Source organism: Somniosus microcephalus, chromosome 17 (assembly GCF_052327205.1).
Source record: "Somniosus microcephalus isolate GS21.2 chromosome 17, FLI_Smic_1.0, whole genome shotgun sequence".
NCBI classification, from domain to species: domain Eukaryota; kingdom Metazoa; phylum Chordata; class Chondrichthyes; order Squaliformes; family Somniosidae; genus Somniosus; species Somniosus microcephalus.
In genome coordinates, this window is record NC_141003.1 from 77,288,436 (window position 1) to 77,314,415 (window position 25,980).

General features: G+C 46.3%; 1 protein-coding gene across 23 annotated transcripts in view; it reads right to left on the reverse strand.

Annotated features, from left to right (window-relative positions):
• The window catches only part of celf2 (cugbp, Elav-like family member 2), an 897,865-nt gene that overhangs the window by 63,416 nt on the left and 808,469 nt on the right, over positions 1-25,980 (reverse strand). For all 23 annotated transcript variants that reach the window (XM_086010717.1, XM_086010723.1, XM_086010728.1 and 20 more), the window contains 2 exons: positions 21,414-21,462; positions 6,726-6,860 (listed from right to left, as the gene is read on the reverse strand). In XM_086010717.1, the coding sequence (XP_085866843.1) occupies positions 6,726-6,860; positions 21,414-21,462 (184 nt within the window). The remainder of the gene's footprint in view (positions 1-6,725; positions 6,861-21,413; positions 21,463-25,980) is intronic.

Sequence of the window (25,980 nt, forward strand, 5' to 3'; positions counted from 1 at the left end):
AGGGTGGCGGGGGGGTGGGGGTGGATGGGAGGCCCCTTGGATTACAGGAGGCTCTGAGATTTCTTTTGACATCATAGCGCAATTCAGAAAAAGCTTTGGGGAAACTAGTGAGGCCATTAACTGTATCATAATCTTTTCAAATGTATACCGTATGGACGATAACATAGTTATAAAATCATCTCAATCAGTGGCCCGTTTGGAAGATATCCTGTGGCAGCTTTATTTTATTGCCTGGCTTTATAGAAATTATTTTAAGTTTCCCTTTTGTTTCATCTTCCTAAATTGGGTAGTTGTCACCTATTCTATCCAATCTACCCTAACTATCAAAGAAAGATGTTAAACCCTTTGTAATCATCCCAGTGCTCGCGGGCCTACATTGGCTCCCGGTCTGACAACGCCTCGATTTTAAAATTCTCGTCCCCGTTTTCAAATCCCTCCATGACCTCGCCCCCTCCCGATCTGTGTAACCTCCTCCAGCCCTACAACCCTCCGAGTTCCCTGCGCTTCTCCAATTCTGTCCTCTTGAGCATCTGCCGATTTTAATCGCTCCACCTTTGGTGGCCGTGCCTTCAGCTGCCTGGGCCCCTGAGCTCTGGAATTCACCTCCCTACACCTCTCCACCTCGCTCTCCTCCTTTAAGACGCTCCTTAAAACCTACCTTTTCCTGTCCTAATATCTCTTTATGTGGCTCGGTGTCAAATTTTGATTGATAACGTTCCTGTGAAGCTCCTTGGGACGTTTTACTACGTTGAAGGTGATATATAAATGCAAGTTATTGTTGTTGTAATATTACTGCCTGGTGGTTGTACTTTGGCTGATTGGCCAGACTGTGGGAGGGGAGGACTACAATATCCAATGTGGGTTTCAGGTTTATTTTAAATCTATATATCTAGGCCGGGAGGCCTCTCTACTGGATGACTGCAGGCCAGTCAGCAGCTGAAAGAGAAAAGACAGGTTAATATCCCGGATACGACCCTTGGTAGAACTGTTCTGACAAAGGCTCTCCTCTGGAAAAAAAAACTGGCCTCCTTTTTCCTCTTTCAGTTGCTCACCTCTCTGCCGTGCATTTCCAGTTTTTTATTTCCCGATTTGCCAACATTCGGGCTTTTATTTCTTGGCCCGGAATTTGCGAGTCAGCGGCGAAGCAAAGTTCGCTGCCGGCCCTGAAGTACGCTTCCGCACAAGGATCTCCGTCTAGATCTTCGGCTTTTCCGACCTTCAGTTCAATTCAACGGACTGCAGTGGGGATCCCCTTGCGCGAGCTGCTGTGATGTCAGCAGGCCGGTCTAGGCAGCCAATCAAAAGGCAGAATCCTCACAGACAGCGAACAAGGAAGTGGGTAAGTTCTTAAAATTCCAACTTTTAAAAAAAATTGCTAGAAAAGCAAAATAAAGATTAGGGCTGTCACATGGGGAAAAAAAGGCAAAGCGGAAATAAAGTAAAAAATGTTTTAAAAAAATTTGAAAAGCTTTTTAAATTAAAATGTTTATTAAAATGGACAAATTTGACACTGTACAAAATTTAAATTCGTTTTCCAGGCCCTTAGCATTTGTTTAGCAGTAATAACCAGTTACACCTAATCCCTCTGGGCCTGACTTTTAGTGGGGAATTTAACAGCGTTATTACTGCGGAAGAGCTGAAGTTTGTGTCAGTTTTGCCTGATTTGGTTGATTACATGGATTGCCAGCTCTGTGGGGGTGGGGGGCGGGGGTGAGCGGGGGCACAGCGCTGCCTGTTTCGGAGCCGTCAGTGACTGACCGCAACGTCGGGATTGCGCCTGCGCCAAATCCCGAAGTTGCCGTCAGTTTGAAAGGCGGAATGACGGCTGAATGCTCCCAAGTTCCCTGTCATCCTGACCGGGCCCCTTATCTGTTACTTTGCTGGCTTGGTAGAGTGAGGCACGTTAGACAGCAGCTTCACACCTTTGTGGTCACTCATTCACCAGGAGCTTACTGTCCGTGCAGGCTCATCCCACGATGGGAAAGGGTGGGGAAGAGAATGAAATTCCTGACAACCCAGCTTATCTCATCTCCTGGTCCATTGTGCCTGGAATTGGAAGCTGCACAACACTCCATAGCTAAAGAGGAATGGGGGACGGAGAATAAATTTAAGCAATTCTGAGACACAAAACGCAAGTTCTTTTGCCTCATATTTTAAATGTCTGTTCAAGAGACATACAAAAGGAAATTTCATATGAAGCTGTCAAGCGTTTGTCTGAAAGGCCACGATGCTTTACAAAATATAACCAAAGACCGCGTGGTGAAAATGTTCCCACCTTTATCTCTGGCGGCTGTCACCGCACTTCCCTTCCAAGAGCTTTGGGGAGTCTGGGCTCGGGGAGACATGGAGAGAAAGGCCGAGAAGAGGGAGAGGGACGGAGGACTTAACTGATGGAGGTGAGAGAGTCAGTGTCAATGTAGACTTGGAAACAGATGCACAGTTCCCAGCTGGCTTTGTTTCTGAAGCAACCCAGAGAACCAATTATGAAACCTGGTGACTACCCAAATGAAAAGTTCAAGCCTCGGGCACGGTTGGTTGGTATTGACAGACGAGCTGCTGAATGCACAGAAAGCCCTGGGCAGTGCCATTATATTTTTTGGCGGGGGGGGGGGGGGCGGTGGGTGGGGGTGCTGAAGGTGGGAGGTGGAGGAAAGACAGAAGAATTCTGTGAGAGGAAGCTCGTTTGCAGGCGAAGCTTTAAAAGGGACGAGAAGGTGTTGCTCACACTCACACAGGTGAGTGGGCCAAGCCCATAACTCCTTGGGGCAAGATCCACGGTCAGTGGATGTCACCTGGACCTCACTTTAGATATTTCAATGGGGAAAACCAATGAAAATCTTTATTCAGTTTGATTTTACTTCAGCGTTAAAAAACAACCTCCATTTTTTTTGAGAAATGACAAGTCAATGTTCATGCATGGGAGGACAGCCTGACAACACCGTCAACATAAATCCCCTGTTTCTCACAGCACAGTTTTGGACGAGGAGGAGAAGGCGGCCTCCTTAAAGGCTTCTAGTCGATGCTATCCAGGCTGCTTGCAAAAGTTATCGCTGGGCTTAAATTCCACTTTAATTTTTTTTTTCCCTTCACCCTACCAGGTTCAAATTTTCCTGAAAATTAATCTCGCCCGATTACCTCAGTTTTTGTAAAATAAAAATACTATAGGACTGGTTTTTTTTGTGTGTGAGACAAAATGACATTTCGATAAGCTTCACAGTACCTGTGAGGGATTGACAACAAAGTTACAATTGTCGGTTTTATCTTTTTCTTGAGCTCTCTCTGTGTTGCCCTAGACAACCGATAAAGCGGCCTTGCCGAGAAATGGAATTGTACACGGACGGGGCTAATGTCGAGTCTGCCTTGTTAAATATTCAGTGTTGGTTATCTTCAGGCTGGCAAGAGAGAAGGCTAATGGAAAGAGCAGTCTTCACTTAAATGTTTTTTCTTTAATTTTGCAATCTTGCATTAGTTCCTGCATTTCCTCCGACCTAATAAATACTATCTGTGCCCGCTGTAAGGTTTCTGAAAGTAATTTCCGTCTGTCTGACACGATCAGAAGAAAACCACTTCCCCCGCTGTCAAAGAGCACACTTTCTAACACATACTATTACCTGTCATCTAGATCGGAAGAAGTCTATCTTTCACTCGAGTGTTAAACTACCTCCATCTTTTGAGAGGGGGGTTTCTTAGAAACAAAATAAAGAGATAACATTGCACCGTTAAACCCTATAAAATTTCAGGGAAAAGGATAGAATCCTTACGGAATGGGTTTTGCTTTAGTAGGGTGCGGTTGCTTGGTAATGCAAAGGTTTAACTTGCTAAGCTCCATTTACCAGGAGAGGTAACTGGTCTGTCACTTTTAATCATGGGTAAGTTAGTGATTAAATGGGTTCAGTCTCCTCTCTCTCGGTAATTCTGGTCAAGACACAAGAGCCCATGTTTAAACAATGCTTACTCTAAGCCCCCAATCAACTGTGTTATTATTTTTGATTTCATATTATCCTTATTTATTTCGCTCCTACCATCGACCCCTCAGATGCCAAGAGTCGTCGGCGGAGACGGACTCTAAGCGCTCGAGTAAGCGAGGTGGAGATATAGGGAAACAAAAACAGAAAATGCTGCAAATGCACAGCGGGGTCAGTCAGCATCTGAAAGAGGGGAGACGGGCTGTAACATTTCAGGGAGCGGGGCCCTGCAGTAGTTGCGATGGACTGAAACATTCTTTTCCTCTCTCAGGCACTGGCTCTTTTTTCATCGATAACTGACGGGAGTTATGGGCTTGCTGATTGATACAACTGGGAGCACAAGCACAAATGTAAGTTTACTGGTGGAACCCGGAACCCAGTATAGCATTAATCATCAATAATATCACAGGTCCAACCTTGTCCACTCCCCCACTCCCCCCCCACCCCATCTCTCCCTCTTCTGCAACTCAACTGGATCGTAAACCCCGATGCAAATTGCTCGCAAGTTGTGTGCTGTGCTAAACCAAGCTTGCCATTGCAACATCCGACATCAGAAAAATGAATTCATTAACACTACAGAGATGGGTGGAAGTGGGGCGGGCTGGGGTGGGGTGGGGTGGAGGATGGGTGTGCACATTCAACACCCTTTAGTGGTCATTTTGCAAGGGGGTCACGGTGGGGGGGTTAGACGGAGAGAGGCTACCAAAGAAATGCGCCCAATGCCCCATAAGTTTTATTTTGCCCTCCCAAAAACAACAACTACTTTCATAGAGAGATGGTCCCAATGTGACGGGGGGGGGGGGGGGGGGGGGAAGAATCCTCAATTTTAAGCAAAAGTCCTATATCCTACAGTGGTTCCCAAGTTAAGCAATGCCTTGATTTTAAAATTGCTATCCTTGTTTTTAAATCCGTCCATGGCCTCGCCTCTCCCATCTCTGTAACCTCTTCCAGCCCTACAACCCTCTGGGATCTCTGCACTCCTCCAATTCTGGTCTCTTGTGCATCCCTGATTTTAATCGCTCCACCGCTGGCCTTCAGCTGCCGAGGCCCTAAGCTCCGGAATTCCCTCCGCCTCTCTATCTCTCTCTCCTCCTTTAAAACGCTCCTTAAAACATACCTCTTTGACCAAGCTTTTGGTCATCTGTCCTAATACAGGAAACTCTCGATTTAACGGCACCTAAAATAACCGGAAATCTCTGTTAATCGGCAAAATTCAGGAGTAGGTTCAGGTAAGTTTTACTTCATATTAGTGGCAGTTCCTGGATCTGTGGCTGTGTAACTGGGGTTCCTACACTTGTTGCTAAGCAACAGGGACGCTTGGTCTGTGGCCGGAGTTCCTGCACATGTTGCTAAGCAACAGGGAAGCCTGGATTTGTTGCTGTGTACGGGGCTCTCGTACCTTTTAAACTATACCTCTCTGTAATCCGGACTTCTTGATAAACCGGCACCACGCCGGTCCCGTTGGTGCCGGATAATAAAGAGTTTCCTGTATCTCCTTATGTGGCTCGGTGTCAAATTTTGTCTGATAATCGCTCCTGTGAAGCGCCTTGGGACATTTTACTACGTTAAAGGTGCTATATAAATGCAAGTTGTTGTTGTTATATGCATTTTTATATGATAACGATAGATATTTCTTAAAATGTCTGTCTAATTTTCATACAGTAACCTACTGTCTACCTCTCGATCCCTGCTTGCTCTGCCTGGCCCGTACACAGGTCCTTTGCTCAGCTATCAACTGAGGGTGAGTCAGTCCTTTAAAGCCCCTTGCCGCTGCTCAGCGGAGTCCCGCTTTATCATGACTACAGGTACGATGGGCGAGTAGCTAAAATTTTATTTCGTGAAGAATGTTAGTTAATTGGGCAGCAAGGAGCTGAGCCAGTGATTAAAAGGACGAGGCCTTTTGTGGAAAATGGTCTAGCAGACCTTTTTTTTCCCTCTTGGTTACAAGCACATGATGCGGCGGGGTAAATTTTATTCAAACCCCATCATTTGCGTGCGATCCTCATGGCGGAACCTTTGGCTGCTTCCCCTCCGCAAATTATAAAGCGGTTCGCAAAGCACCTTTTGTGGAGTCAGTGCCACTCCAGGACATGTAGTGTCCCCCTGTGCCTTCTCAGTAGCAGCAACATCCTTCCCTATGATTAGTTGACTGTAGCTAGCCCGGTTTCCACTAGGTGTGAGGGAGTTAAAATCGGGGCCATTATCTCAAAGTCAGAGCAATACTGGTTTCCTTAAATTAATAGAAATTTTTACACCTTTATATCTCTCATAATAATTGCTACTGCAAATCTCAGATGGTTAAAATGGGCCCCCTGTGTCTTACCTAAAGAGAAGGCTTTGAAACATTTGAAAACTTAAATTAAATAACTACTGGCGAGAAGACTGAAGGTTATTAACCTCGTCACAATTGAGAAACTTTAATAGGACTAAAACCATTTGGTAATAAGGAGTAAAAAATTAAGATTTACTTCTCGGTTGTCTTTTGAAACTGGCCTGATGAAGCTGCCAGGATGAGAGCCAAGGTTTAATGAAATACTGTCCGAAGAGAATGGCAGAAGACAGAATCCAGTAATTAATGTTCTAGCATCATGGACTTAAAATACCTCACTGGAGGAGCTTAGAGAGTTAACGCCATGCTGGAGGAGACATATTGATATGTAACATTTTGAATGGAAGATGCAACGTTCTACTTCACTGGCTGTGACATATAGTTCCAATTAGCACTGGGAAAAAAACAGGCAGGATGGATTGCACACTTGCCTCGACTCAACCCATCGGGTCCCCGTAGAATTCTGCATTCCTCTATCTGCCCGAAGGTCGAGAACATCACCCTGATGTCGTTCTCGTTGCACTTTTTCGAAACCATCCCTATGAATAACTTTCGGTCTTCCACAGCTAGAAGGGACAAGAGAAACAGAAAAAGGAAAAGACAGGTGGCCATTAGTGCTCATGTTTGATCACCTTTCACCGACGTCAACATTTCACTGACACAACGGGCAACGAGGTGAGACGGTGCTGATATCAGTTACAGCCCCTGAAGCGAGAAGATTAAAAAAAAAAAAAATCCCTTCCAAATAAGCTAGCGGCTGAGCGTTAGTCTGAATAACAAATTGAATGCTGCAAAAGTACGCGTTGCCATCACCCCCCCATGGACGTCAGCCCTCGGCACCAGCCCCAACAACAGGCAATTAGAAGGGATGTGAATAATGTCCTTCCATGCGACAGCCTGAATCAGCTTTACAATAAATGGAAGAATTTATGAATTAATATATTTACAGGCACACAGGGCCGATTTATACCACGCCATGTTCCAAAAGCTTAAGTGTTTAATAAAGTGCATGTGGATTGTTGTATTTTACAGCCTCAAACACTCAACAAAATGGAAATCAAATTTACTGTAAATTAGACAACTTAAAGGCATAGGTTGTGAGCTTGAGAGAGAGAGAGAGACGTTTTCTGAAGGAAATCTGAACAGCAGTTGATTTCTTCAATTTTGTTGGTACACGACATCAAAGGAAGTTCCCTAGAGTTTTAATAAACAGAGCCTTCCCTGGAAAGTTAGGATCAAGCCTGCTTTGCCGTGGATCTGTGTCAGTTTCAAACAACACAAACTAAATTGGCACCACCTCAGGGTTCCAATGACAGTGGCTATCTGGCCAAAACATCTAGACACATATATACAAACAGCACACATATCCAGCCGGGTTCAGTGCAGTCAACGACAGAATTAAAATGATATAGTCAGCCTCAAGCTCACGGTTCTATTTCCAGAACGGATGGAATCGTCATCTAATCAACAGGTTTTTGTTTTTTTAAACACCAAGAACTTGATGTTTTTGTGAAAGTTAAGAACACAAATAAGAAACACTGACATTTGTCCGAGAGATGGATGTTTGCTGCTTTTGTATTTTGGGTTTAGTTAAAAATAACGTTTTTCTGATGGCCATATTAAATGCTGTCATTAATCGTCAGCTTCTTGCTGTCCTGTATGTTAACGTATATATTGAGGTATTGTCCCACTCCACTTCTTCGCACCAGGGCAACATGAAATGGCCAATTACCCGAGGTTGTTTTGAGCATAAACCAGCCGCATTAGAATAAAACGCTCAATAACAATTTAAAATAAAAGCTTGACGTGGATATTCTACAGGTCTACCATAAAAGAACTCTTAGATCGCGGAGGGCAGCGGGGAGAAGTGCCAAAATGTTACAGATTGGTATTGGAGTTTTGGGGAGGTGGTGAAGGACGAGCGTGTTAACCTGCTGAGTGCTGAACTGTTCTGCAGATTCTGAATGTGCACACTTTCTGTTGTGCAACTCCTGTAACTAGGACGGATTCCAGGCTCCCAGTAATTAACAGCATAGGGAGCAGGAGGAGGCCATTCAGCCCCTCGAGGCTGTTCCACCATTCAATTAGATCATGGCTGATCTGTACCATAACTCCATCCACCTGCCTTGGTTCTGTAACCCTTAATACCCACTGCCTAACAAATATCTATCAAACCAAAACTGTCTGTGGCGGCCATGCGCTCCCTGCCAGCTCCAGTGATAACAGCTTGCGATCGGCCCTCATGTCTAAGTCTCTGTGCTTCAAGAGGGGAGCAAAGTACTGAAAGCGGGGATTAAAAATGTCAAGCTGAAGGAAAGGCCATGGGGTGGGACACCAGAGAGCTGCTGGCACCTGTAGATAACACCAACACCAGTCAGTGTCTTTAGGAGAGGCGGGGAGAAGGAGAGGAACAAACCAACAACAACTACTTGCATTTATATAGAGCATTTAACATAGTAAAACGTCCCAAGGAACGTTACCAAACAACATTTGGCACTGAGCCACATAAGGAGCTATTAGGACAGGTGTCCAAAAGCTTGGTCAAAGTGGTAGGTTTTAAGAAGCGTCTTAAAGGAGGGACAACCAGCATGGAAACTTTACATCACAAACCAGAATGCTTTTAGGTTTCCAGTTTCCTGGCCCCAACCGCTTCCTTTTCACCATGGACGTACAATCCCTCTACACCTCCATCCCCCACCCGGATGGTCTGAGGGCGCTCCGCTTCTTCCTTGAACAGAGGCCCGACCGGTCCCCATCCACCACCACCCTCCTCCGCCTGGCTGAACTTGTTCTCACATTGAACAACTTCTCCTTTAACTCCACTCATTTCCTCCAAATCAAAGGTGTTGCCATGGGTACCCGCATGGGTCCTAGCTATGCCTGCCTTTTCGTGGGCTATGTGGAACAATCTTTGTTCCAGTCCTACTCGGGTCCCCTCCCTCACCTCTTTTTCCGATACATTGATGACTGTATCGGTGCCGTTTCCTGCTCTCGCCCCGAACTTGACAATTTCATTCACTTTGCCTCCAATTTCCACCCTTCCCTCACCTTCACATGGTCCATCTCGGACTCTTCCCTTCCCTTCCTCGACTTCTCCGTCTCCATCTCTGGGGATAGGTTATCGACCAATATTTACTACAAGCCCACTGACTCCCACAGCTACCTGGACTACACTTCCTCCCACCCCGCTTCCTGTAAGGACTCTATTCCATTCTCCCAGTTTCTCCGCCTCCGCCGTATCTGCTCCGACGACACCACCTTCCACACCAGTGCTTCAGACATGTCTTCCTTTTTCCGCAACCGAGGATTCCCCTCTACTGTGGTTGACACTGCCCTCGACCATGTCAGTTCTATCTCCCGCACTTCTGCCCCTCCCTCCCGGAACCACGATAGGGTTCCCCTTGTCCTCACCTTTCACCCCACCAGCCTCCACATTCAACGGATCATCCTCCGGCATTTCCGCTACCTCCAAAGTGATCCCACCACCAAACGTATCTTCCCCTCCCCTCCCCTTTCAGCATTCCGCAGGGACCGCTCCCTCCGAGACACCCTAGTCCACTCCTCTATCACCCCAAACAGCCCTTCCTCTTCACCTGGCACCTTCCCGTGCAAGCGGAGGAGATGTAACACCTGCCCCTATACCTCCCCCCTTCCCACTGTCCAGGGCCCCAAACACCCCTTCCAGGTGAAACAGCGATTTACTTGTACTTCTCGCAATCTAGTAGACTGTATTCGCTGCTCACGATGCGGTCTCCTCTACATTGGGGAGACCAAACGCAGATTGGGTGACCGCTTTACGGAACACCTCCGTTCAGTCCATAAGGGTGACCCCGAGCTTCCGGTCGCCTGTCAATTTAATTCACCGCTCCATTCCCACTCGGACCTCACTGTCCTTGGCCTCTTGGATTGTTCCACGGAAGCTCAACGTAAACTCGAGGAACAGCACCTCATCTTCCGATTAGGCAGTCTGCAGCCTTCCGGACTCAATACCGAGTTCAACAATTTCAGATCATAAGCTCGGCCCCCATTTCATTTTCTCTTGTAATTGTTCCACTCCTTCCCCCCCCCCTTTTCCTTTTGTTTCTCTCTCACACCTGGCAGCTATCTTTTGCCCTGCCAGTACACTTTACACCTAATCCCAGCCTATTACTATCTCGTCTAGCTTCTAATCTCTTTTACTTCTTTTGTTTCTTTTATTCTTTTGTCCGATCGCAGCCCTGCCTCCGATCTAGTTTCTTTTCTTTCCAGTTCTGAAGAAGGGTCCAACCCGAAACGTCAACTCAAATTTCTCTCCACGGATGTTGCCTGACCTGCTGAGTTTTTCCAGCATTTTCTGTTGTTATTTCGGATTTCCAACATCTGCAGTATTTTGCTATCATGCTTTTAGGTTGCTGTGTGCTGGTAAAATTTGATCACAAGATTGGTAGTGAGTTGAGAGGGCTTGCAGGAGACACCAACGATCTAAGCACACAAATGAAAGAGGCAGAGGACACCCCTCTCCTTCAGCCCTCTTTATAGTTTAACACTGAGAAGATAGAAACATAGAAGATAGGAGCAGGAGTAGGCCATTCGGCCCCTCGAGCCTGCTCCGCCATTCAATGAGATCATGGCTGATCGTCCAAATTCAGTACCCTGTCCCTGCTTTCTCCCCATATCCCTTGATCCCTTTAGCCTTAAGAAATATATCCAACTCCTTCTTGAATATGTTTAATGAATTGGCCTCTACTGCCTTCTGTGGTAGAGAATTCCACAGGTTCACCACTCTCTGGGTGAAGAAATTCCTCCTCATCTCAAATCAAATCAACTTTTATTGTCATTGTTAGTGCACAAGTGCAGTACAACGAAATGTAGGCTTGCGGCTCCCGAGAGTGTACATTTAGATTAAGACATTTAAACATTCAACATACATTTGGCTTGCAATACATTAACATAAACATAACCATAATAAAGTGCATTGGCAGATGTGCAGGCTTTAGAGTTTATTTGTGGAGTTCAGTAGGATGACAGCCCTGGGAAAGAAGCTGTTCCTAAATCTGGTCGTACGGGTGCGAATGCATCTGTAGCATCTCCCAGATGGCAGGAGGGCGAACAGACTGTGGCTGGGGTGGGTAGGGTCTTTGATGGCTGTCCTAAATGGCTTACCCCTAAAGATCATGTCCATTTCAGGACATCCTGACCTGAACCTGTAGGATTCACCAGGGTTGGTACAGATTGCTGCAAACACTTTACTTACATCTGAATTCTGCCAGTGATTTATATCTACTGTTAATGGTAATTGTCGTAGCTGGATTGAGGAGATGCTGAATTGTTGGAGGTGTCATCATTCGCAGGAGACTTTAAACTAAACTCCTTTCTGCCTCTTCAAGTGCATGTTAATGGGAAAACAGTACAGCTAAGTATTCTGGAAAGATGCCATGTTTAAATTATTTGTTCTCGAGATGTGGGCATGGCCACTGACATGAATCAGTCATTCATGAAAGAAAGACTTATGAAATAATACTGAGCGGCCTGCGGGTGGCGCAGTCCAGGGAGAGTATAAATACTCCTCAGGCACGGGCCCAGCTTGCGCAGGACATTCTTAGCAGGAACTAGTGAAGGACACAACTAGACCTCCATGTTGTAAAACAGTTGATTAAAGCTTTGTTTAACGCTTAGACCAAGTGCCTAGTAGTTTTCTTATGTCAGCCACATTTATTGCCCATCGCCAGATGACCTGAAGAGGTGCTGATGGGTCTTCACCATGAACTGCGGCAGTGCTTGCACTGATGGTGTTAGGTAGGGAATTCCAGGATTTTGACCCAGCGACGATGAAGGAATGGCCAAGTCAGTATGGCATATGACTTGGAGACAAACCTGGAGCATGACATTGCTGCTCTTGTTCTTCTTAATGATAGAGGTTATGGAACAGAGAGGTGTTGACGAAGTAAGCTTGATGTGTTGTTAAAGTGCATCCTGTAGATAGTGCATAATGCAGCCACAGTGTACTGGGACAACAACAACTTGCATTTATATAGCGCCTTTGATGTGGTAAAACATCCCAAGGCGTTTCACAGGAGCGATTATCAAACAAAATAATATACAGAGTGGAGGAGGTGGATTTTGTTTCCAGTAGCAGGGCTGCCAATCAAGTGGACTGAATAGTTCTTCATCCAAACTTATTTTGTGATTTTGGACCAGTTACTTTGATTATCCTGTTAAAGTAATATTCGCACCACACAAGTGCCAGGCAATGACCATCTCCAATAAGCGAGACTCTAACTATCTCCCCATGACATTCAATGGCATTACCATCGCTGAATCCCCCACTATCAACATCCTGGGGGTTACCATTGATCAGAAACTGAACTGGACCAGCCATATAAATACTGTGGCTACAAGAGCCGGCCAGAGGCTGGGAATTCTGCGGCGAGTGTCTCACCTCCTGACTCCCCAAAGCCTTTCCACCATCTACAAGGCACAAGTCTGGAGTGTGATGGAATACTCTCCACTTGCCTGGATGAGTGCAGCTCCAACAACACTCAAGAAGCTCAACACCATTCAGGATAAAGCAGCCCGCTTGATTGGCACTCCATCCACCACCTTCGACATTCACTCCCTCCACCACCGGCGCACTGTGGCTGCAGTGTGTACCATCTACAAGATGCACTGCAGCAACTCGCCAAAGCTCCTTCAACAGCACCTTCCAAACCCGCGACCTCTACCACTTAGAAGGACAAGGGCAGCAGACGCATGGGAACATCACCACCTACAAGTTCCCCTCCAAGCCACACACCATCCTGACTTGGACCTGTATCGCCGTTCCTTCACTGTCGCGGAGCCAAAATCCTGGAACTCCCTTCCTAACAGCATTGTGGGTGTACCTACACCATATGGACTGCAGCGGTTCAAGGCGGCGGCTCACCACCATCTTCTCAAGGGCAATTAGGGATGGGCACTAAATGCAGGCCTAGCCAGCGACGCCCACATCCCATCAATGAGTTAAAAAAAACTCAAAGGCCAGCCACATCAGTACAGGTAGACTATCCTTTATCTGAAAACCTTGGGACCAGCTGTGTTTCGGTTTTCGGAATTTTTCGGATTTCAGAAGGTTTTGACAACAAACACTGTTGCTTAGCAACAGCTTGTAAACACTCGGGCCCTGCCTTGGAAGCGTCTCTGAAGCTGTTGCTAAGCTACAGAGACTCTTTCCACAGCCTGACTGTTTAAAAAAATGCTAGGGGAAGAAAAAAAACCTAACAAAACGGCTGCTGATTTCTGCCGTTAGATCGAGGTTTCTGGCTCCCCCTGCTCCGTATCTGAATTCCTTGACTTAGCGGGGGTCTGGGGCTCGACTGCCGCCGCCAGTTGTGGGAAAGCCGGATATCGGCTGACTCCTACACTAAGCTGGCCCGCAAATCAGGTCGGGGGAGTGGGGAAGAAAAGACTATCGGACGGGCCGCTGCAGCTATCGGACAGGCCGCTGTATTGTTGGGTTCACTCTCATAGAAACATAGAAGATAGGAGCAGGAGTAGGCCATTCGGCCCTTCGAGCCTGCTCCGCCATTCAATGAGATCATGGCTGATCATCCAAACCCTAGCACCCGGTCCCTACACCGACAGCCATCCCACACAAGCCCTATCCCCGTAACCCCATGTATTTAATCCCCCCTAACACTAAGGGCCAATTTTTTTATCATGGCCAATCAACCTAACCCGCACATCTTTGGACTGTGGGAGGAAACCGGAGCACCCGGAGGAAACCCACGCAAACACGGGGAGAATGTGCAAACTCCACACAGACAGTCACCCGAGGCCGGATTTGAACCCGGGTCTCTGGCGCTGTGAGGCAACAGTGCTAACCACTATGCCACCGTGCTGCCGGTACCTCCTTCACACTGCCCGGCTCGGCCTGCAATCTCCTACCCAGGAGGGAACTCTCTGACCCTCTGCCCTGCTCACAGGGAAAGGCAGAGCTCCCGGACCACTCCTGTCATGTTTGGCGCCACTCGGGTCATGTCGTGCGCACGACTTACGCTCCACGAAAAAACTTTCGGTTTTTAGAGGTTTTCGGAAGTGCGGATAAAGGATAGTCTACCTGTATAGAACCTGGAAATTTCAGCATTAACTGTGAGATACTCGTCTGCCATAGATCTTCAGCCCAAGCTTGGCTTTTATCCGGGATTATGCACTCTAGTTCTGGTGTGGGGCATGAACCCAGAACCGTCTGACCAGAGGTAAGGGTGCTACCAATGAGCCATCTTGACTTAGCAAATCCAGTCAAGTCCCAGAGTAAAATCTCCTGACCCTTCCCCTGCCCTTCAAGGTTACTGTTATAAATCTCATCATGATCAAGAAACTACTCATGAAATAACGCTGGACGGCCAGCTGGTGGCGCCGTCTAAGGAGTATAAATAATCGGGCGTGGGCCCAGCTTCCCAGGGACATTTTGTAAGACAAGGAACTAGTGAAGTACAACTAGACCTCCATGTTCTGAAACAAGTTGATTAAAGCCTTGCATTATACTCAAACCAAGTGTGTAGTGAGTTTTATTACGCCAGTTACCTTGTGTAAATTGTCAACAGCCATCATCCATCATTGGACTGGATATTGACTCAAATATTCTCACTCATATTTAGATTTGTTGAAATTCGCTTCTGTTTTCATAGCTCCACACATCTACGTATAAAACATCACGATCATAAGCCGTGGAATACAGCCACCTTCTGAAGCTTGTGACATTGAACCCTTGCTTATTGATTGCACCAAACTTCCCGAGTGCAACAATTACATACAAGACCATTGTAGCACGAATCGAGAATGGCGTCTGTTTAATTATTGAGAAACCAAGGTGAAAGGGCACTGCCCATATTGCAAGACACCACCATAGTTGAAATGAGAAGAGGAGAAGATAAGGTAAACCAGGAAGTAGTGGTTCGATGATGCCAAGCCTGTTATGAAAGCGATAGAGGTCAGGGATGGACAAAGCAATCAATCCATTCTCTCCACAAAGAGCCTGCAAAAAAGAGTCACTCGGAAATTGGGAATAGATTACAGGAAGCTGGAGAAAAGCATTCAAGGAAGATTGCTATCCTTTGACTAGGAATTGAGCGCTGCGATACAGAAATATTGCTTACAGGTTTCAGGTCTCCATACAGATTGAAGGGCATTGCCATGTAACAACCTATAAATGGGTTAAATCCCTCTCAGTTACAAACCAATCCTTTTGTAAGAAGGCAAAGTGATCAGCGAACAAGAACCCATTCCCTAATATGACACACTGCTCTAAAACTATCCTAAATATAGTCCCACAGGCTCCTAAGCTACACTTTTGTACAGTAATAACACTGCATTTATATAGTGCCTCTGACATTGAAACAACTCAAAGGCCTTCATGCACTTCATGCAATGAATTGCTTTTTGAAATGAATCCTAGGCAAACGACTAACACCAGAGAATCACAAAATTACATCCTCGGGACATATATATCATCTTAAAGGCAATGTGCCGTGCTAAATGTAACCATTTATCCAACTGACTGTTGACAATCCAAATACATCCCGTCAACAGGATTAGAAGTGTCCAAGTCTGATAGTCCTTCAGTGTAAGAACAGTTAGTGGGAAATTGATGTTCTGCCACTTATCCTCAACTATGTTGACTCAACACTTGTTGCACTGTCTCCTACTTTCATTCAGCATTTCTCAGGACTTCAAAACTGTGGACTGTGGACCTCCTTCAGGCGTTGGTGAGACCACACCTGGAGTACTGTGCGCAGCTTTGGTCTCCTTATTTAAGGAGGGATATACTTGCATTGGAAGCAGTTCAGAGAAGGTTCACGAGGTTAATTCCGGAGATGAAGGGGTTGTCTTATGAGGAAAGGTTGAGCAGGTTGGGCCTATACTCATTGGAGTTTAGAAGAATGAGAGGTGATCTTATTGAAACATATAAGGTTCTGAGGGGGCTCGACAAGGTAGATGCAGGGAGGATGTTTCACCTCGTGGGGGAATAGAAACATAGAAAAATAATAGGAGCAGTAGGCCATTCGGCCCTTCGAGCCTGCTCCCCCATTCAATATGATCAAGTGTGATCCTCTATCTAAATACCATATTCACACTCTCTCCCCATACCCCTTGATGCCTTTTGTGTCTAGAAATCTATCCCTCTCCTTCTTAAATATATTCAGTGACTTGGCCTCCACAGCCTTCTGTGGTTGAGAATTCCACAGGTTCAGCACCCTCTGAGTGAAGAAATTTCTCCACATTTCAGTCCTAAATGTCCTACCCCGTTTCCTGAGACTGTGACCTCTCGTTCTAGACCCCCCCAGCCAGGGGAAACATCCTCCCTGCATCCAGTCTGTCTAGCCCTCTCAGAATTTTATACATTTCAATGAGGTCCCCTCGAGTGAATACAGGCCTAGTCGACCCAATCTCTCCTCATACGACAGTCCTGCCATCCCAGGAATCATCTGGTGAACCTTCGCTGCACTCCCTCTACGGCAAGTATATCCTTTCTTAGGTAAGGAGACTAAAACTGCACACAGTACTCCAGGTGTGGTCTCACCAAGGCCCTGTACAACTATAGTAAGACATCCTTGCTCCTGTACTCAAATCCTCTTGCAATGAAGGTCAACATACCATTTGCCTTCCTAACTGCTTGCTGCACCTGCATGTTTGCTTTCAGTGACTGGTGTACAAGGACACCCAGGTCCCTTTGTACATCAACATTTCCCAATCTATCACCATTTAAATAATACTCTACCTTTCTGTTTTTCCTACCGAAGTGGATAACTTCACATTTATCCACGTTATACTGCACCTGCCATGTATTTGCCCACTCACTCAACTTGTCTAAATCACCTTGAAGCCTCTTTGCATCCTCCTCGCAACTCACAATCCCACCTAGTTTCGAGTCGTCAGCAAACTTGGAAATATTACATTTGGTTCCCTCATCCAAATCATTGATATATATTATGAATAGCTGGGGCCCAAGCACTGATCCCTGCGGTACCCCACTAGTCATCGCCTGCCACCCCGAAAAAGACCAATTTATTCCTACTCTCTGTTTTCTGTCTGTTAACCAATTTTCAATCCATGCCAGCATATTACCCCCAATCCCATTTGCTTTAATTTTGCACACTAACCTGTTGTGTGGAACTTTATCAAACGCCTTCTGAAAATCCAAATACACCACATCCACTTGTTCTCCCTTATCTATTCTACCAGTTACATCCTCAAAAAACTCCAGTAGGTTTGTCAAATATGATTTCCCTTTCATAAACCCATGTTGACTTTGTCTAATCCCATTGATATTTTCTAAGTGTCCTGTTATCACATCCTTTATAATAGACTCTAGCATTTTCCCTACTACTGATGTTAGGCTAACCACTACTGATGTTAGGCTAATCTAGAACTAGGGGGCATAGTTTCAGAATAAGGGGTCGCCCATTTAAGACGGAGATGAGGAGGAATTTCTTCTCTCAGAGGGTCGTGAATCTTTGGAATTCTCTACCCGAGAGAGCTGTGGAGACGGAGTCAGTGAATATATTCAAGGCGGAGTAGACATATATTTGAGCTACAAGGGAGTTAAAGGTTATGGGGAGCGGGCGGGGAAGTGGAGCTGAGGCCAAGATCAGATCAGCCATGATCTTATTGAATGGCGGAGTAGGCTCGAGGGGCCGAATGGCCGACTCCTGCTCCTATTTCTTATGTCCTTATGTTCTCTTAGAATCTTCAGGCTTTTAAAATCCAAGCTTGGCATCACCCCGTCAGACGCAGGATCCCTGGCTGATTATTCTCCTCCTTAATCCCGGGGCGCTTGATAGATGTAATGCCTTGTATTGTTACTTTGGTTAGATCAGCTAACTCAACATAGGCCGGGGATTGAACTTGTCGCCCTCCTGATCTACATGGCTCAGTTCCATACTTGGCATTGCACTCGCCAACTGAGTCATGGCGACGTGCTCTGCCAACTATAAAGTGGTTGGCAAAGTTTTTGTCCTCTCTTTGTCGACACATGAAGTGATGGATGCTGTTCTGCATTGCTTGCAAATGATGGAATGGTGAAAATGGCAATCACCTCTTCTACACTGTTTCCTTCTCCTACAACCCTCTGATAAAAAGACTGGTATGACTCCAGCGAGTAATCAGTCATTGTAGAAACAGCCTCCAAAGTGTCTCATTTAATTAACCAGCTTCCTGTTTGTTAATGTCAGCATATGGCATTTAATTACAGTCTGAAAATTCATAAGCATACTCATTATGAATTTTTATGACAACTTAATCCATAATTACTATTACCCGAAAACAGCACTTTTTTTTGTTGCATGGCATTTGTTGTAGAATCTGCAATATTATTTATCAAACATTTTAAAATGTATTGTTTTGAAGACCACAATGTTCATTCTGAAACAGATTCAAGATAAATGAGAGCGTCCACAGGAACCAAGGCGCTTGCTCTCACACTGTTCCACTTTCAATTTTGGGTCTCAATGGCAGACAACTTTTGAATCCAGTAGCCAAAGGTGAGAGAGAAAGATTCATCAGTTCCATGCAAAGAGCACTAGGTCAATGCAACACAATTACATTCCAGAGGAATCAATTAGACTCAGTTAAGACTCTACTGCCCTTCTTCATTATAACATGGCTGCATCTGTCGAGGAGTTCCACAAACACATCGCAAGGCTCAGTCGAGAGATGAAAACCTATTTGAAGGCAAATTTCATACTGTTTCCATGGGTGATGCACTATCAACAACACCAAAGACTACGAGTTGAACTTATACGAAGTAGGCTTTTATTGACTAAGAACTGGAGCATGCCTCTGCTAGTGGATCCATCCTAAGAGCTCCCGGGGGAAGGGTGGCAAGTCACCTTTATACCCGGGCTTAGGGGTGGAGCCAGGGGCGGAGAGATGCCCGGACCTGTACAGAGTTAACAGTGGTTTACCACAATGGGCATGAAAACTTGACCAAATGTGTGAAAATAGGGTGGTCGAAGGTTTGTATGCAGAGGTTTGTACACATTTCTGAGTGAGCTTCCCCAGTGAGACCACATTAGGGTCAGTTTTGTCCTCTGGGTCCATGCGACCAGGGCCTGGGTTGCGACTGACTAAACTTATTCCGTGTAGGACCAAAATACCTCGTCAGATACTTTCAAAGTGCTAGAGGCCCGAATGTGGATCCAGGTAGATCATTGTGCGCCCATGCACTCAATGGTAGGGCGGCATTGGGTGCCATCTTGGGCAGAAAGAGACATTGCATCCAGCTTATGAATTGTGACACATCTTGGCTAATTAATGAGACACAACAGTAATGTCAAGAGCTGCAATAGAATGTTTTCACCTGCATTTCAACATCAAGTGGATACCTCAAAAGATGAGGAAAGAAGCGTAAAAGCATTTTTAGGAACAGGGCAAGGCCATTAGGCCTTAGAAAACCATCTTTAAAAAAAAGACTAGCATTTATATAGCACATTTCACGACCACTGGACATCTCAAAGTGCTTCACAGTCAATGAAGTACAGTCACTGTTGTAATGTAGGAAACGTGGCAGCCAATCTGCGCACAGCAAACTCCCACAAACAGCAATGTGATAATGACCAGATATTCTGTTTTTGTTATGTTGGTTGAGGGATAAATATTGGCCAGGACACTGGGGAGAACTCCCCTGCTCTTCTTCGAAATAGTGCTATGGGATCTTTTACATCCACCTGAGAAAGCAGACGGGGCCTCGGTTTAACGTCTCATCTGAAAGACGGCACCTCTGACAGTGCAGCAGTCCCTCACCACTGCACTGGAGTGTCAGCCTAGCTTTATGTGCTCAAGTCCCGGGAGTGGGACTTGAACCCACAACCTTCTGACTCAGAGGCGAGTGTACTACCAACTGAGCCACAGCTGACACATCTACATAAATCAACCCCACCATATCCTTCAATACTCTCTCCACAAACCCATTTAATTGTCCCGAGCCCAGTTATACTGCCTGTTTCAGGGGCCATCCCACAGTCTATTTCAAATTTGCATTGCCTGATAATGAGAATGAGGAAGGTTCGGCCAACTCATCCCACTGCTCAGGACACACACTGGTCACTTTTTATTTATGTTCTACCGTTGTGCTAAGCCTGTATCCTACTTCAGCTGCCAAGGCCCTAAGCTCTGGAATTCCCTCCCTAAACCTCTCCGCCTCTCTACCAATGTTCCCCATAATTTTTGGGGGGCCGCGTGGGCCCTTTAACGGGCTGCGTGGCCCATGCAAAAGTCCGCGTATGCGCGTTTTTTTCAAATTAAAAGCCGGATCATCAGCTGCGTGGGACCCCTGGAGCGCTGCGCAGCCACGCAACTTAAAGGGAACATTGTTCTCTACCTCTCTTTCCTCCTTTAAGACGCTCCTTAAAACCTACTGTCATGAATCTTATCATTCATGAAGAAATGACTCATGAAATAACACTGGGCGGCCAGCTGGTGGCGCCGTCCAAGGAGTATAAATACTCGGGCGTGGGCCCAGCTTGCCCAGGACGTTTTTGGAACCAGGAACTAGTGATGTAACTAGAATCTCATGGTTGTGAAACAGTTTTTAAAGCCTTGTTTTATACTCAACCAAGTGCTTAGTGAGTTTTCTTATGTCACCTACCTCTTTGACCAAGCTTTTGGTCACCTGCCCTAATTTCTCCTTATGTAGCTCGGTGTCAAATTTTGTTTGAGAATCGCTCCTGTGCAGCGCCTTGGGACGTTTTACTATGTTAAAGGCGTTATTTAAATATAAGTTTGTTGCTGTTGTTCTGAATTATTGGGTGGGGAGCACAACGCTGCCTTTAGCCTCGGCACCTCTGGGCTAGGTTAAAGGGGGAAAGAAAACGAGCAAGGGTTCCATTCCTGATCGCTACCCAGTGTCTCCTCATGCATGTATGTGGGTATCCAGTGAGCCCAGGACTGGGTTTGACTGCGATTCCCTGCACAGTTGAAAGTCCACAGGCACTCATTGGTTACTTTGGCGAGGTGCCATTGGGCTGCCAAAACCCATGGAACTGCACCCACCCACAGCCAGTGCCTTCAGGAGAAAAGGGAAAACGTTTGGAAGGGGGCAGGAAAACAAACTCAACGTGCAAGAAATCCCATCTCCCATTAGTCAGTGCAAATGCTTTGCTTACCATTTGATTTTTCACTATCAGCGGGCTTCATCTGAATAGGATGATGCATCTGAAATGAAAGAGGGAACTCGAATTATTCGCCGAAACACAGTAAGCAAAAGGAGTGCTCCACACTGACACAATTTTGAATATTCCCAGCTGAGCACTGCTGCAAAATAGCATCAATTCTTTTTCCATTATTTAAAATCACAACACCATGAATGGTTCAAAGAAACATGAATGCATTATTTATTTTACATGCATATCCCCATCATAGTAAGGTCCTTATCTGCACGTATCCTCATTTATCTGTAAGGGTTTGTGTAGAATTACTTCCAGACACCAGCGTTGCTCCTTGGTTTGGCCCATTTACAGGATGCCTATTGTCTAGATGACACTTTACTTTGTGCGAGAGTGTAAAATCAGGCGAGAGTGAGTCGGCAGCCCATTTTACATCGCTTCCGATTTTGAAAGCCATTGGCTTCAACTCCCTGTCCCGCAACACATTCAATTCAAAATCCTTGTCCTCGCTTATTCCTCTGGTTATGGCCTTGCCCCACTCTATCTTTGTAAATTTCCTTCAACGTGATATCCTCTCTCGTTCCTCTGACTCCCGTCCTCCTATCCGTTCCCTTCACCCAAGCATTGGCGGCATAGTCCTCAGTGCTGCTCTTCGGAGCCTCCTCCCTAAACCGCTCGGTCTCTGCACCACCTTTAATGGAAATTAAAATCGGGCGGTTTCTACATTGGGCGGCCGAGCTTCGACGCCGGTTTTACACCTGCGTGGCAAATTGAAAAATCCAACCCCCTTTCTCTTGTACAGACGCTGGCAGACTTGAGCATTTTCTGTTTTGATTTCGCGTTTTCCAGCATCTGAATCTATGTATCTTTTCATCTATTGTTAATACAACGAACTGTGTTGCTTTCCCCGAGCTGTCCGAGTCAGAGCAAGGTTGCAGTCAGAAAGGATATAAAACACTTGAGTACTGCTTTTTTTTGGTTGCAAAACATAACATTTCTATTTGATTCAATACTGACCTGTAACTATTCTGCACCTCATACCCATTTCCCTCACTGTAGCAAATAATGGGCAATAAATCGGAGCAGGAAACTGTTTGAACCCTCAACCTCTATAAATTATGGTTTAAAAAAAAACAGAAAATCAATATTTCAGTGCAGACGATAGACGCTCGTCACTTTGTCACAAGTGAATAAAGTTAATGGCAGGCAGCCCACAGAGGAGTCAAAAGTAGAAAGTAATGCTCTATTAACAGGACATTAATATTTGATGGTGATCAGCCATGCATTGCCCAGACTACTAAACCGTTTCAACTTTAAAATAGGCGGTGCGAACACTTTCCCTTAATACAGCTCATTTCTCCCAGGAGATCTGCTTTTGTTGCTCCCTCGGTCTTGCAAAGGAAATGCTGCCTTCGTGTGGATAAAAAAAGATAAGACTCAACTGTGACGGAAAAGGTCACGCAACGTCGGTAAGAAAGGTCCAGGCACACTGTAGGTATCCTGTGTGAGGTTGCCCCGGTGATGGGCTGTACTGAGTGATTTACTTCACGACAGAAAGTGGTGCTGATTAAAATACTTGACCGGGGGGGGGGGGGGGAAACTAAGGGTCACAAGTGCCGCCAATCTAATTCCCTTATAATTCTGTTTCTAAACTCTGTCTTGATTGTACCCTCCTGTGAATCACTCAGCAGTGTTGTTCTACACTGATGGCACCACAAGAGTTTTTTTTTTAAATGTTGCATTCAGTGTGATTTCATGGATGATTTTAATTGTCATCATTTTAATTGGATTAAAGGTTCTGTTAAAATAGAACAATCGTAAAAATACAGGGCATGTTTGTCGGCTAATATCATTAACAAGTATCTCCTGGGCTAAATTATTTGTTAAAAAGGCAGCAAGGTTGCGGAGACGGTGTGTAATTGCAATTTAACTCTCCTGGGGGGAAACATTCGGTTTCTTCACGCCTCCCGTTGGCGCCATAAGAGGGCGCTAATGGGGCACAAAGCAACGAGTGCCGGGGCGCGGCAATGTTTGCGCCGCTCCTGAAATTGACCAGACATTTTGCAGCGGCACTAAAAACTACTGCCACGATCTCCTGTGCCCGCAGATTGTGACGTCAGTCAAGCGTGCAACGCCCCGGACCAGATATTGAGTGGTGCCCCCTGCCTTACCGCCTGCCGCTAGCAACGACAGGTTGAGGGGAGCGTTTTGCAGTCGGGAAGGACCTGGGGGAGCGCTATTTAAAGGCGGCCGCTTTCTGACATTTTTGCACCACGCATTCTGAGAGACACTTTGCAGATTCATTTTGATTTGACCTTCCTTGCATCGATTTAGAAGAGACTATGGGGGCTGCACTCTGACCTCTTTCCCTGGGCCTCTCCATTGTTCTTTCCAGCAGATTTGATGTACAGGTCTCTCCAGGCCGAGATTCAAGGCTGCAATGAGCAGGGTGTGGATGGAGAGCAAGATCGACCCTCCCCTTTAAGAACTGGCCGACTCTGTTCCATTGCTGACTGACATCACATGAGCTTCACCAGCGCTCTGAGTTAGCGCCTCGCTCCTCTGTGTTAAAGCGCCTTAAGAGAGGTGTGAAGCGCCTGATTTAGCGCTCCAATCACCTCCAGGGGTGATAGAAACCAAGTTTGCAGTCAGAGGCGATGATTAGCGCCAGGCGCTAAACTTTGCGCCCGGCCGATAATTGCGCCCCAAACGGGGCGATAGCGAATTTCTCCCCCCTGGTGTCTTAGTCGTCTGCAAGTGCATCATTCCATGGCATCTTGCCTTCGCAAGAACAGGCACCTTCAGGAGAGAAGAGAATTGGAAGGAGGAATTGATGATACAAAACAAAAGGTTTAACAACATTCTGCATGTGACGTCATAATACAACGTCCGAATGGACAAACTCACCAGCACCAGCGACACAGAATCACATCGCTTCTTATCGAGGAGAGGGACAAAGAGAAAATTCCAGGGAGGGGCTGCCATGATATATCACCTCCAGCCGCCTTTTAAATGGGCCGCATTACTTTAAATGTAGGTGGTAAGTTTATACTTGTGTAGCACCAGAAACTTGGAATTGAGTAGACTAGGCCTATACTCTCTAGAGTTTAGAAGAATGAGAGGTGATCTCATTGAAACTTACTAAATTCTTACAGGGCTTGACAGGGTAGATGCAGGGAGGATGTTTCCCCTGGCTGGGGAGTCTAGAACCAGGGGTCACAGTCTCGGAATAAGGAGTCGGCCATTTAGGACGGAGATGAGGAGAAATTTCTTCATTCAGAGGGTGGTGAACCTTTGGAATTCTCTACCCCAGAGGACTGTGGAGGCTCAGTCATTGAGTATATTCTGAGGAAGAGAGTGTTTGAAGACCAGGACCTCAAACATAGAAACATAGGAGCAGGAGTAGGCCATTCGGCCCCTCAAGCCTGCTCTGCCATTCAATGTGATCATGGCTGATCATCCAAATTCAGTACCCTGTCCCTGCCTTCTCCCCATATCCCTTGATCCCTTCAGCCTTAAGAAATATATCTAATTCCTTCTTGAATACATTTAATGAATTGGCCTCAACTGCCTTTTGTGGTGGAGAATTCCACAGGTTCACCACTCTCTGGGTGAAGAAATTCCTCCTCATCTCTGTCCTAAATGGTTTACCCCTTATCTTTAGACTGTGGCCCCTGGTTCTGGACACCCCCGCCATCGGAAACATCCTTCCTGCATCTAGTCCTGTTAGAAATTTATAAGTTTCAATGAGATCCCCTCTCATTCTTCTAAACTCCAGCGAATATAAGCCCAATCGACCCAATCTCTCCTCATACGTCATTCCTGCCATCCCAGGTATCAGTCTGGTGAATCTTCGCTGCACTCCCTCCATGGCAAGAACATCCTTCCTCAGATAAGGCGACCAAAACTGCACACAATACTCAAGGTGTGGTCTCACCAAGGCCCTGTACAACTGCAGCAAGACATCCTTGCTCCTGTACTCGAATCCTCTCGCTATGAAGGCCAACATACCATTTGCCTTCTCAACTGTCTGCTGTACCCGGCACCAAGCTCATGGTCTACAGAGCAGTAGTGATACCCACCCTCCTGTATGCCTCAGAGACATGGACCATGTACAGCAGGCACCTCAAAGCACTGGAGAGGTACCACCAACGCTGCTCCGCAAGATCCTGCAAATCCATTGGCAGGATAGGCGCACCAACGTCAGTGTTCTCGCTCAGGCCAACATCCCCAGCAGCGAAGCTTTGACCACGCTCGATCAGCTCCGATGGACGGGTCACATCGTTCGCATGCCCGATACGAGACTCCCCAAACAAGCGCTCTTCTCGAAGCTCCGACATGGCAAGAGAGCCCCAGGTGGGCAGAGGAAACACTTCAAGGACACCCTCAAAGCCTCCTTGAAAAAGTGCAACATCCCCACCGACACCTGGGAATCCCTGGCCCAAGACCGTACAAAGTGGAGAAGAAGCATCCGGGAAGGTGCCGAATACCTCAAATCTCTTCGCCGGGAGCAAGCGGAAGCCAAGTGCAAGCAGCGGAAGGAGCGCATGTCAACCCAAGCACCCCA